General features: G+C 34.5%; 2 protein-coding genes across 2 annotated transcripts; both read right to left on the reverse strand.

The window, feature by feature from the left end:
* Nucleotides 1-1,303: 1,303 nt before the first annotated feature.
* LOC149082225 (serine protease inhibitor swm-1-like) lies at nucleotides 1,304-6,793 on the reverse strand. The gene is made up of 3 exons (XM_089236870.1): nucleotides 6,483-6,793; nucleotides 4,080-4,286; nucleotides 1,304-1,600 (listed from the first exon to the last, which is right to left on the reverse strand). The coding sequence occupies exons 1-3, from the start codon at nucleotides 6,544-6,546 to the stop codon at nucleotides 1,383-1,385; spliced, it is 489 nt and encodes a 162-aa protein (XP_089092996.1). The 5' UTR covers nucleotides 6,547-6,793; the 3' UTR covers nucleotides 1,304-1,382.
* Nucleotides 6,794-8,007: 1,214 nt separating this feature from the next.
* LOC149082226 (uncharacterized) lies at nucleotides 8,008-11,050 on the reverse strand. Its single transcript, XM_089235737.1, has 3 exons — nucleotides 10,749-11,050; nucleotides 8,540-8,653; nucleotides 8,008-8,398 (listed from the first exon to the last, which is right to left on the reverse strand). The coding sequence occupies exons 1-3, from the start codon at nucleotides 10,977-10,979 to the stop codon at nucleotides 8,300-8,302; spliced, it is 444 nt and encodes a 147-aa protein (XP_089091863.1). The 5' UTR covers nucleotides 10,980-11,050; the 3' UTR covers nucleotides 8,008-8,299.
* Nucleotides 11,051-12,970: the final 1,920 nt, after the last annotated feature.

A 12,970-nucleotide genomic window follows, 5' to 3' on the forward strand; every position in this document is an offset into this window, starting at 1 on the left:
AGCCTAGGGCGACCACCGATAGATGGCACCTTCATTTCCCACCCAACTCTACTGGTTTTAAATTCCCGTATAGCAATGTATGCCCGGAGTTGGTGTGCGGTAAAGTATCCTGGAGACCGGTACACAATTTCATCTTTTCCCAATGTAGTTTTTTTTTGTATTCAGTACGTCATGACTTTTACTCTCTATCCGGTATTGTCAGGTGTAATTTCATGCATACCCAATTTTGCAAGCAAACATTTTTTTCTGCAGTCCTTGTTTTAAATTGTACGCGTATTTTTCGATAGTTTGGTCCTATCACATTTCAAAGATTTATTGTGTGTTAATCTTTCAGAACTCCCTCAGAATATTCTCGATGTATTCACATTGTTAACTGAAACCCGTTATTCATCTTTCTTAGGGTGCGATTATACTGCACGCGTGTTTCCGATTCTGGAAACCCGCGTCGTCCCCGATTGGTTAAAACCCCGAATTTCAACTTTTTTTAGCTTGAAAATGTTTCCAATCACTTGAGTGATCTCGAACTGTACCATGGTATTAAGTTATGTTGCGCGAAGTGCTTGAATGATCTGTAAATATGCCGAGGGTGACTCAAGTGATCGCTAAATTTGGCGCGGAGCACTCGAGTGATCTGGGACTGTGCTGAAGGTAAATTAAGTTATCTGGAAATGTGCCACAGGCCGCTGGAGCGATCTAAAACTGTGCTGCGAGTCGTTTGCGTGATCTGGAACTAGGGTGTAGGTAACTGAAGTGGTATCTAAATGTGCCACGGATAACTTAAGTAATCTCTAGATGTGCCGCTGAGCATTTGAGTGGTCTAAAAGTAGGTCGCTGGTAACTTAAGTGATCTCGAACTGAGTCGCGGATCGCTTGAGGGATGTGTAAATGTTTTGCTCAGTTTATTTTTATAAAATTAGATTTGAAATCGTAGGCCACACCAGATGACTCCGAGGACAACATTTGACCCGCGGGCCGTGGTTTGAGCATGTATGCTCTATTATATTGTCACAAAAAAGGAAAGAGCTGAGCTCTGTTTTCTTTAATGGTCAATTTGGCTCTTCAAAATGTCTTCATCATCAGTCATTTAGATTTCGAGTGCGGCACACAAAGCATTTCTTTCTTCTACGTGAGGCTTAAAATAGCCTTTCCTTCTCCAATGTGACTCAGAAAACCATAAATGGTGGACAATCTCGGGTTTAATTTAAGGGTGCATTTGGCTTCCCCTTCAGGCACAGGGCACCAGACAAACCCGACCCTCTTCTCAGTTGTGGCCCTGCTCGTTGCACATGAAAAAATACATTGATACTGATACTAGCACCTTTAATTGTTAAAGAAACAACTTCTCTGTGATACAACTAATATAAGAATGCAATTTTCCATTTTCAACCTGATCGGGAGCAAGATTCACGTGGTACGCATGTTCTATCTCCATGTCTTTTTCTGATGTATCCTGTCTTGCAGAAACAGCCGCTGCGGCACACTCTAGAGCATTCTATTGGTTCATAGTCACAGGCGCTCTCGCAATCATGAACGGGACCGCAATAGTAATATTCTTCATTTTTAAAACACCGTGCCGAAGCTTTCATTGCAGCCTCCCGTGCTATAGATTTAAGAGAATACAAACATGTCATTTTTTTTTTTTCGAAAAACATTCATGAAAAAAAATGTTTTCAATATAACTTTTTAAATTGAAACTAATAATTTTTCTATAACCCCTTTCAGACCCGAGAATTCTTTTCTTTCCCCCAAAACGTTTTCGCGTTTTTGATACTGAAAAAATGCAATAAAATCATAAATGTCAGCAAAAATTCCTGGCTCCAATTTTTTTTTTTGTGAAGAAATAATTCGCTTCGTTTAAGTTTTTTCAACCAAGATGAGATGCAGGGTATATTCATCTTCACGTACAACTTTTTTCATTTATTTTATTGCTAAAATTCATGTAACAACAACACTTTTCCCGTAGGCACTTTCTGTTTTGTAAGCCATCTTATGAACCCTCCACCCGAAAGTTCAATTTCAAGTGCTGCCCTCTAATGGAATCCTCCAAAGTTCATACTCACTATAGTTCCAACTGAAAACTTACACAATCCTCTAAGTTAAGGCTTAACTCCTTGAGATCAAAAGAAAAAATTACCATGCCATACATTTGGGGCACAAAGGGTCGAGTAAACCATTTCTAATTAGACTACAGTGAAACCTCGATATAACAATACTCTGCGAATTATTAAGAAATATCTCTGTATAAGGATTCCCGTTATATCGAGAGAGTGTTAGTAGTTTAATATTAGAGTATAGACATTGCCAAACTTGGAAAAAATATCGTTGTAGCGAGGTTTCGCTGTGCATAATGAATGTAAAAGTACATTTTGGCACCTAAAACATTTTACACTATATTATAATTAATATAAGTATGTATAAAATGGATCATTCTTCGTTTCCATGGTCTGTGTAAAAAAAATTTCCGAAATCAATTTTTATTGGTTTTGTTTTTTGCCCCATCTAAAAGCATGTGTTACATATTAAATAATAATGTAATAAAATCTCTTCCATTCAAGCCTCGAATATTCTGGTCTCACGATAAATGCGTGAAATAACGAAACTCAAATATATAAGTAAGAGGCTCTTAAATAGCACTTAACTTCGTAGCATTTAAAACAGAGCCACAATTAAGTCGGCACCCTTCGACAGGTGCGGTCACACCGTGGTTTTTTTTTTTTTTGGGGGGGGGGGCGTGCACTTACGGTAGTAGACGTGAAAAATAATATATATATATACATATAATCAAATACATATTTTGAATTTTTGGATTTTCTCTGATTAAACAGGGAAGCAACTTTCTAATTGGAAGTTAGAGGACGAGGGGACCATGTGAAAATTTAGATTTTTATTTATTTTGTTATACACTGTACTTTCACTCAAAAAACACTGGTACAGGGTAATTTTTGAACGTCTTTTGAGCATTTTCTAAATTGAAGCTATAACTCTACGACGGATGGTTGATGAGATAAAAGCCGCATCAGCACTTACAGGACACCCTGTATATTTTTGATTTTGGGATTCCCCTCCCTCATTAATCCTGGTTTCATCTATTCCGCGAATTTTTCCTCTCATTAGTTTTGCATTTATAGAAATTCTGGGATTTTCTTATCTCCTTAATTCTGTATTTCCATCAATTCTAGGATATGTTCTTCCATTCATTCTGAATTTCCATTGATCCTGATATTTTTCTTTCATTCATTCTGAATTTCTATTGCCTGATATTTTTTCTTTCATTAATTCTGAATTTTCATGGATTCTGGGATTTCTGTTCTCTCATTAATTCTGATTTTTCCTCTCTCTGGGATTTTTGCTTTCATTAATTCTGAATTTTCATCAAGGGTGCGGTAGCCCAGGTCGATAAGATACTCGCCTAAAGTACCAAAGGATGCTTAGAGGTATTGCGAGTTCGACACGAGTGAGAGAGCAAATGAGCCAGTTAATAAGCAACTAAGTGAATGTGTGAGTGAGTAAGTGAGTCAGTGGGTGAGTAAATGAGTCAAAATAAATGAGGAAATGAGTCAATATGTGAGAAAATTAGTCAGTGAATTAGCAATTAAGAGAGTATAAATGTGCTAGGGAGCGAAGAATTGAAAAATGAGCAAGTCAGTGACCAAGTGAGAAAATCAGTGAGGGAATAAGTAAAATTGAGTGAGTGTGTCAATATGAGTGGAATGATTGAAAGAATAAGGAGAGAGGTGAGAGACTTCAAAACCGGCCTGTAACTAGATTCAGCTCGCGCTCGCTCACTCGCACATTCACTAGATCGTTCACTCTGTCACTCACTCGTGTCAAACTAGTTTCGGTGAATAAAAATTCACCGAAACCAGTGTGTGTGCGTGGCGGTTTTTATTTATGTTAACAGGGTTGTGCTTGGATCGTGTACTTGCTGGTGCTGTCACTTGCGTTCCACACTTTGAAGTGAAGGTGCATCATATCAACTGCAAATTGATTGACATAAAAAATTTAAAAAAAAAGAAAAAATCATGAATAATTATAATTTTTAAAGGAAAAAAAAAACAAGCAACAAATTATAACTCCACCTGCAAATGGGCAGAATGCAAGTGGTACGCATGGTGCTTTCACGCCACGGTGTGTTTTCCTGACGTAACCTTTGCGGCAGTAACAGCCCAAGTTGCACATGCGATTACATTCTATTGGTATATAATCGCATGCCTCTTCGCACGACTCGCCGCACTGACGCATCTCTTCATTTGCGGGACATTGTTTCACTGTACGAATTGCTTGTCCTGGTAATTTCATAAATAAAATATGAAAAAAAAAACATTACATTATGACAAACATTACATTATGTTTGAAATTGAAACTAACAGTATCATTAGTTTCCATGGTAATTTTTAATTACCGTATTTCTCTAAAGATGTAATGGCGGCTTATGAGTTGAAAAAAAATTGAAATATTTTTAGAGCAGATTATACAGGTTTTCCTAAGAATAAGCGTTTCCCAACATATGGTCCGTGGGCCAAAGGTGGGACGCAACGATGGTACAGGGGGTTCACAGCCAGACTTGATTATTTTAATTCTAACTAGATGAAAAATGTTTATATATGTATATTGATATTAGCAATATATATTCTTATGAATTCAGATAAAAATTATATCCTCATACTCAGAGTAACCATACCTGATCCAAGAAAATACTGTATTGGAAATCGTACTATTGAATTTAAGTAAATTGCATCCAAAAAAAATAATGTAATATTTGTGACAAATTCGCTATAATTGGCGAAGACTCAGGAAATAAAGGGCTGCAGCAAATCGCAGCAAACTAAAATGTATATTTCGTAAAAGTAAAAAACATTAATTTCTCACCATATTACTGAATACCACTTTCATTACGGGAAACTGTGATCTGAAATACGGCCGAATACGGGTCAAACCAATTATCGCCAAAAACGTTCCCATAAGTCGGAAAAATCACCAATTCTTTGCCGAAATCGCTGAAAATTATGAATCAGCGAAAAAATGAAGGACTTGCTTTTGTTATTATTCTTGATGATATGCTGCTCCCTTTGGGGAGGGAGAGCATTTATCAGCTCTGAAAAGGAATATTCTTTTCTTTTTTGCAATCATTCTTCTTAATTTCAAGGCATTACATGGCCTTTTGTGTAGATTTTTTAATTCTTTGCTTCATCGAAATAGCTAGCACCCCTCTATTGACATAGCAAAGAACAAAAATATAATAATCTAAATGCACTAAAAGCAGCTAAGACACTGAAACTTCAAGGCCAGATTTTTCATAAGTTTTAACGGGTGAAATGTCCTTTAACATACGGAAAAAACTCTAGTTGAAATATCATTAAAAATGTAATTTAATCATTGATTTATTAGAATTTTTCAAATTTTTTATTAAATATGCTATCCTACCCCAGTATAGAATTTTACATATCTCTAATACTTAATTTTTTTAGACATTACTGTATCCACATAATATTGGAATTAAAATGAAGAAAATGGTTCATTTTTTTTTCATAAAATGAACCAAAAGATTGAAATGTCATGACACATTCTAATTTAAAATTCAAATTTTCAGAAATTAAAAAAAAAGTTACTTTTTATAAATCAAATATTTATGAGTGGATCTGAAAAATCTTTTAGTTCATTTTTGTATCATTGAAAATAACACATAATTTTTTTTTTTAATTGGGTAATTATTTTTTGAGTTATTATGCGAGCATGGTTGAAAATTGTGGTTTTGAGAAATCGCAGAAAACATAAAAATCTTCACCATACAATAATCCTTGTTAAAATTTTTATTTTTAAACTTGACTCGCGTTCTAGGCGGAATTTTTTCATGCGGTTTTCAGTATGTAATCTTTTCGATAGGTCAATAGAAAAAAATTCAAATTTTTGATGCTTAAAGAGGTATGTAACCTCTTTTAACTGTCAACAAATTTGTTTTAATTTTCAAAGGTTTCTCTGGTAAAAATATTATGTACGCAGTGGTTAACATACATTTCCAGTTGTCATGTCATGGCAATATTCGATTAAACGGAAAAATATTTTGGAATTATCGCATCAAACGTGGGGAAGGTTAATAATGTCCCTGTGGGTATATTTTTGGTTTCGGGGAATTTTATCCGTTATTAGATTAAGCGGGGCCTGCATTTTTAAAAATTAATTTGCGAAAAAAAATTTCTTCTTCAGATTCATAAATGCGAGTAGAGGCACATCAATTCTTTTTTTCTACAAAAAATATGGCCAACACCTCGTCTTGAAGGTTTTATTATTCGTGAAGGAAAAATCTACATATGTAATTTATAAAATTACATTATTTTCCCCTTGGAGCAGCGGATTATTATAGCTTACATCTATTGCTATATATTTACTTCGGCGGATTATTACATTCGCAGGTGGAAAAAAAGAGATAATTCCACATATGAAATACAAAACAAATCTCTTTTATAAATTAATTCGTTACTCACGGTAGAATTGTGCATCGATTCCATTAACGACGAATACCAATAGGATTAGAATCGTGGTGGTCATGGCAAGCAGTTATCGAAAAGAAATGTATGTCGGTTAGAAATGAATAGAGTGATGGGTTCTTTCGAAAGAGAGAGAAACGGAGTCGTTAGCGTCTTATTATAGTAAGCACTTGTTCACAATAGGTTGATTTCTATTCATTAATAGTCATTACTAAATCGTCTCCTCTCAGTAGATGTTGCAAATAACGAACAAACAGTTAGATAATATATTCCAAAGGCTTTTCCACGCTATCCTCACTCACTCACAACCAAACGAAAAAAGAATCAACAATTGTGTTTGCTTTTATTTTATTTTTTTGTCCCATAGGATTACGCAGATTTTTATACGCACCATCAATGGTTTGTAATTTTGAGTAATCGATCATTATAATCATTGTGTTTCCATTGATTGCAACTCATGTCGAAATAAAGAATCCCACTAAAAGGTTTGCCTGTATTCTTAGGAAATAAAGTTTTTCCTTATTTTTTAAATGAAAATGCCGGTTTTAAAAAGAATAAAGTTTCAATAAAAAATTTTCTGTAATAAAATATTATATATAGTGTATAAATTCATTTATACAATCACATCAGAAAAAAAATTATTATCTTCGATATAAATTTGACTAACTTGAAGGTGCTTAAAGTCGAAGTTATGTTCAATACCAGATAGCTTTCCAGCGGTAAACGTAAATCCAAAAAAGTATTTATTTATACGATTAAATAGAAAAAGGTGTATATTATACCTCTGAGTTTTATATCTGCAGCTTTCTTTATGAGGCAGTGGAATAAAAAATTAATTAATTCTCAAAAAGGAATTTTTCAAAAATTTATAGATGTATGCCGTATATAGATGAGAGTAGGAAAATCTACATTATATGTCTTCAAAAACGTGAGAACAACCTTCTTCCTTCCTTAAGATTTCATTATCAAGGAATGAATTTTTTTTACTTGTGAATTTTTACGCCACTTAAGCCTTTACTATATTTTCCTTAAATTAGTGAAATTTGCATCTGTGAATCATATATACGCAGGAAAACTCTGTACCCCGATAATTTACTGCAATTGGAGCTCATTTTCCAATAGACAACCTATTGCAAGTGGATAAAACGTCATTAGATTGTCAGAGATATTAGACCAGGACTATTTCCATTAAATTGTAAAAAGTATTTAAGTATGTGAAAATTATTGTGTATCATACATCATTTTTTAAAAGATATAATTACCGTATAAGCGTTGTATGGATTATATACCACTGCGATTATCTGCAGACTTTTCTTTCTGAGAGGTTTGAATAGAAATATATGTTTCAAAAATTAATTCGTTGAAAATAACTTTTATAAAATTTATAGATGCAATTAAAAAAGAAATTGATTTTTTTTTCGCATGAGCATGACAAACACCCCCTTCTGTTTCTAAAGAGTTCAATATTGATGAATAAAATTTTCACAAGTGGATTATACGCCTCGAGTGGAGAATACGATAATTCTTCAGAAAATTCACTGATTTATTTTTTCTAATCAAATTTCAAATAGTATTTATAAATTTATATTCATCAAATTTTCTCTCAAACACTTAAATTTACATATGTGGATTATACGCAGGAAATTATGGCAAATAAATTTTGAAATGAAACGTTTTTTTATACAAAATGTAATAAACACAACATATAATAGCTTCAAAAAATATTTTTTCCAAATTTAAAAAAAAATATTGAAAATCAATCGAATTATTTGCTATAAATTATATTTCCACAAGATTACATGGCGGCACAAAGCTTAAAATTCCTGCGGACATCCGTATACCCCAGTTAAAACATTGTCCATGCCTAAAGGCGTACGGTACACGTAGACCACATTACAATTTCGGACCACCACCTACAAGAGAAAAAAAGCATTGAAAATTCAATCGTGTTGAATATGAATAATGCAACCATAACCAGAAAATTAAATAAATTAAGGAAAATGTGTAATATTTAATTTTAGCGGTGAAATTCGGCCACACATGTCTCGTCTTACCTTTCCATCTTGCTTGTGACCGCAGCAACCGGCCTCCTCGAATGTAACTTGATTTGACTTGCATTCGGTTTTGATAACGTCCAGATTGAAACTATAAGCATCTCCAGGAAGAATCTATTCCAAACACGGAAATAGAAGAAATCGATATTTTCATTACATTAATTCATTATTAATATTTTTAATCGATAACCATAATCATTAATTACATCGAAAGTAGGAATCTTCAGATTTACTGAACGAAATGCTTTGTGCAGAGAGACAAAATCAATTTCGATGGCTAATACTATGTAAGTGGGAACATATCTAAAATACATAAACAAAATATTTTATTAAAAAGTTTTTAAAACATATATTTTCAAATGAAAAAATTGAAATTTAAAGAAGTCCGAAACCTCTTAAAATACAAATTAATAATAATATACCTCTTGTAATACAATAATGTAGTAAAAACTTTTCATTTCAAGGCAAAAATGCAATGTGTAAGTGAAAATAAATAATCGCAGTACTGGAGGAGAGAGCAGTGGGGGAGAATTTAGTAATCGTGAAGCTGGGGTGAACATCCTATTCGGTCCACGGACCAAATAAAGGATATTTCAATCGTTCGCGATCCAAAAGCTGTTAATATAAGGGTGACTATATGGCCTACATTATACGGGAGATTCCCATAATTTTTACCGTACCGACTTTCATGGATGTATTCATCTCTGGGTTAACCGTATTTCTCCGCAGAGAAATAAGGGAAATCAGGGTCATAAATACTGTAAATCACACATTGTAGCCAAATATGATGGTAAAGGTAAGAAAAGTTGCCAATCATTGCTAAAATTGCCAATGAAATGCGGGAAATTGGGATAAAACCACATAATGAAATACGGTATATTGGGATAAAATCAATAATTACGCGGGAAATGGAAACTTCTCCTACAAATCACAGTTGACTGAAATGAGCTCAATGAAAAGACAAATCTCAAATATATAATAAACATGTGAGATGAACATTCATATTCACGGCCATTTTTTTTCATAATAATTTATAAGATGAGAATATGATTTTGTACCTTCATCTCAGTAAAGCATATGAATTCAAATAGGCTTTGTTGCAAATATAGGACAAGAGGGATATTTTTACAAAAAAAGACGGTAAAAATTACTGAAAAATATGGCAAAGTCTCGGGAATCACGGGTCATGGGGTCACCTTATTCATCTCGCAGATTTGTCAAGCATATGTCTTTTAATTGAATGGAACTTTGATCCATTAGGACACTTGCAGGAGCATTCCCCCTCCCCCCATTTCTTGTCATTATCAATATTTTTCAATATCAACGATGGCAACTTTACTTACCTTTGACAACTTTTTTTAGTTATAATAAGCAACTTTACTAATGTACGACAATATTTTTGGCTATAGTTGGCGTGTCCCGTATGGGTCATGACTTCCCGTATTTCTATGAAAGAAATATGGTCTAATTCTAGTTCTCTACCAGAATACTTTTTGCGGGCTAGATGGACACCCTTGGCGGGCCGGCGGTTATCCCACCCCCGTTGTGAAGGCATCATATGATCCTAACAGGCTTTTCCCTGGGCCCAATTTTTTCTGGAAGAGGCGGGAGCTTTTGTAGATGTTGAATCTATAAAACACGTCTTCTGATGATGAAACACTACAATCGATATTCATTAACAATCAAATTTGAGAAAAATTGAAAATGTATCTCATCTTTAATGATTCAGGGGGGGGGGGCTTTTTTTATTTAGGGCAGCGGTTCTTAGCATTTATTGACTCACGGAGACCTTTTTACTACATAATTTCTGCGGTGTAGCCCCGAGGGCCTAAGTTTACTGATTTATTTTAATTTTCGTCGGTTGAGAACCGCTGATTCAAAACTTTCAAGACTGCTCAAACTGCGACATCAAAATACAACACAAATAAATTTATTTACAGTTTAAAACCAATTTTGATTTTATTATTCTCAGCCACCTCGTTGGGCATTTTGCCTGTTGTGGCGTTGTATTTGTATAAAGTCGAGTCTCTTCTTTTTTTTTCTATGAGACCAATTTTTTGAATGCATTCAAATTTAATAAAATAATAAAACAAGAATAAACTTTGATTCGGGAGTTTTATAAATTTTAGAATTAGATATTTCAAAGATAATGTCAATTTTTGGTTAGGTGATGAAAAAAACCAAAAAACAAGGTAAAAATGAGACTAACCCCTCCGATGTTGCGCTTCACTTTGACATCATGTATTGCCCTAAGGTCGATAATATAAGGGCTCTTGAAGTAAACTTGGTTCAAATGTTTGACGACGATTTTCGCTACTGATTTAGCTTCTTCATCTTTAACGTTGAGGCTCACGTAATCGCTATTATGGACAATAGCAATGTTGGTCGCGGCATATATAAGACTGATTAGAAAGAATTTGGTGTTAAAGGACGGAAACATTATATAAAAGAAGAGAAGGAAAGAGTTTGGTTGGTGGGTCTATCTATTGGTGTAGGAGAACCGCATCTGAAAACGATAGACGAAATCTTTTAGACAAACAGATGCATATTTTCACACCGGAGAGATAAAATCAACACATAATAACACTAGATCATAAATTTAAGAAAAATGAATTCATCCTCAACATTTTCATCGATAGTTTTGGAGCTTTCTAAGAAAGCCAGGTTAAATATGAAGATTTTGTTATGAAAACAATGTGAAAAATGTGATGAATAACATCTGTGCGAAAAACATTAGAATAAAATTTTAATCTGTGTATTTTCATACCTATAAAATTGCAATTATACTTTTGCTGCCCGTATCGCTGCTGCCATCTATTGAAGAGTTTAGAAACTTAAGAAAAATTTGCCATATTTACCGAAATACGTAAGATTTTTGACTACAGTAAGGTCCACTCCCTGCGGCTGGCATAGATCATAGTTTACATCAAAAAGAAGAAGAAAAACTATCATGATTGACTGCTCCCGGACATTAATAACACCCCGGTCCACAATTTCTAACTTTTTTTATATAGCATGAGTGAAAGTAAGTCTTTCTAGACTGATTTTGAGGTGCGGAATTCAAATATAAATGTTAAAAATTTCCATCACGTATAGTTTTTCTGGACGCAGCACGATGGTCATTTTTTGACCACTATGAAAAACTCACACACCTTGAAACCGGAGATAATTGACAAATTCTTAATAACAAATTATAACACAGGGTGTTTCATAAAGAATCATCCGATTTAAAAAAAATATAACTATTCAGCTTTTAATCCGTTTCGATTGAATAATGTATAGGTAGAAAGACGGATATCTCGAGTTTCACGCAGTTGCCGACAGGTGGCGCTAACGCTCTTTTTCCGGCCGCCACTTCAGTGTTTGTCAAGATAGCGGCTGTACAATAGAAATCATTTTGTGTTCTAAGCTTCGCGAGTGAGTCCGTAGCAACTGTATATCGTGCTTTTCGTCGTTCCTGGTGTTGAACTTCCTACCGCTCAGAGCATTAGGCGATGGTATAAACAATTCCGAGACGCGGGTTGTCTGTGTAAAGGGAAATAAAACTCCTGGCCGTCCTCGCATGTCAGACGAAAATGTGGAGCGTATCCTACAGAGTTTCGCACGCAGTCCGCAGAAATCCACTCGCAGTAAATCCACACGTTTGGGATGAATTTGACTACATTGCAGATATGCTGTGCATCCCAAGGAGGACATATTGGGCACCTAAAATTTGGTTTATAAAAAAACTTTATGATTAGGGGTCATTCAAGTGTCATGTCAGCATCGGGGGTGGGGGGGGGGAGGTGGTTTCGAATTTGCTGATTTTTGACGTCAACTGCGGAGGGGGGGGTTGAAGGTTGCTTACGTCATCAACCACCCTTTTTGAATGTATGAAATATTCTAAGCTGCTAACGAAATTTTGCTGACAAGGGGGGGGCAGCGTTTTGTTGACTTTTGCTGACGGGGGGGGGGAGTCAAAAATGGCTAAAAATCTGCTTTCGTAATACTTGAATGGACCCTTAGCCATGCAATATTAAATTAATCTTAAGTGCCTATGTGCAACATTTTTCGTAATATACGCATTTCAAATCGAGTGATTCTTTTTGAAGCACACTGTATATTTATTACGATAGTTATTCTATTATATCTATACATCGTTATACATGAAAGAGCAAAAGATCTTTTTTTTCCCCCACACACATACATATAATATCCGTAGACTGCACATGCATATATATACAAAACGTAATTTATGCTAATTTTTCTAGTATTTTATAAAAATAATTTATTTATTTCTCTTATGTTGTCTTTCTGCAGAAATCAACAGTGATCACTCATCATTGAAGGAAGGAATGAGCCTTGATATTTCCTAAAAAAAAACCTTCATTGCTGACGTGAATGACTGCCATGCAGCGAGTTCTACGTGAAAACAAAATCACGATAGTTTCC

This window comes from Pholcus phalangioides, unplaced genomic scaffold (assembly GCF_987345545.1).
Source record: "Pholcus phalangioides strain wild (caught in Gottingen) unplaced genomic scaffold, Ppha-v1.0 ptg000009l_1, whole genome shotgun sequence".
NCBI lineage: Eukaryota > Metazoa > Arthropoda > Arachnida > Araneae > Pholcidae > Pholcus > Pholcus phalangioides.

What these genes read in the sequence shown, in the direction of transcription:
- LOC149082226 (XM_089235737.1), bottom strand. Translation starts at nt 10,979, where the DNA reads ATGTTTCCGTCCTTTAACACCAAATTCTTTCTAATCAGTCTTATATAT. An exon ending in TGAAGCGCAACATCGGAGGG is followed by an intron (nt 8,654 to 10,748) that starts GTTAGTCTCATT and finishes TGTTTGGAATAG; the next exon opens with ATTCTTCCTGGAGATGCTTA. An exon ending in GTCACAAGCAAGATGGAAAG is followed by an intron (nt 8,399 to 8,539) that starts GTAAGACGAGAC and finishes TTTCTCTTGTAG; the next exon opens with GTGGTGGTCCGAAATTGTAA.
- LOC149082225 (XM_089236870.1), bottom strand. Translation starts at nt 6,546, where the DNA reads ATGACCACCACGATTCTAATCCTATTGGTATTCGTCGTTAATGGAATC. An exon ending in AATCGATGCACAATTCTACC is followed by an intron (nt 4,287 to 6,482) that starts GTGAGTAACGAA and finishes TGAAATTACCAG; the next exon opens with GACAAGCAATTCGTACAGTG. An exon ending in TGCATTCTGCCCATTTGCAG is followed by an intron (nt 1,601 to 4,079) that starts GTGGAGTTATAA and finishes TTAAATCTATAG; the next exon opens with CACGGGAGGCTGCAATGAAA.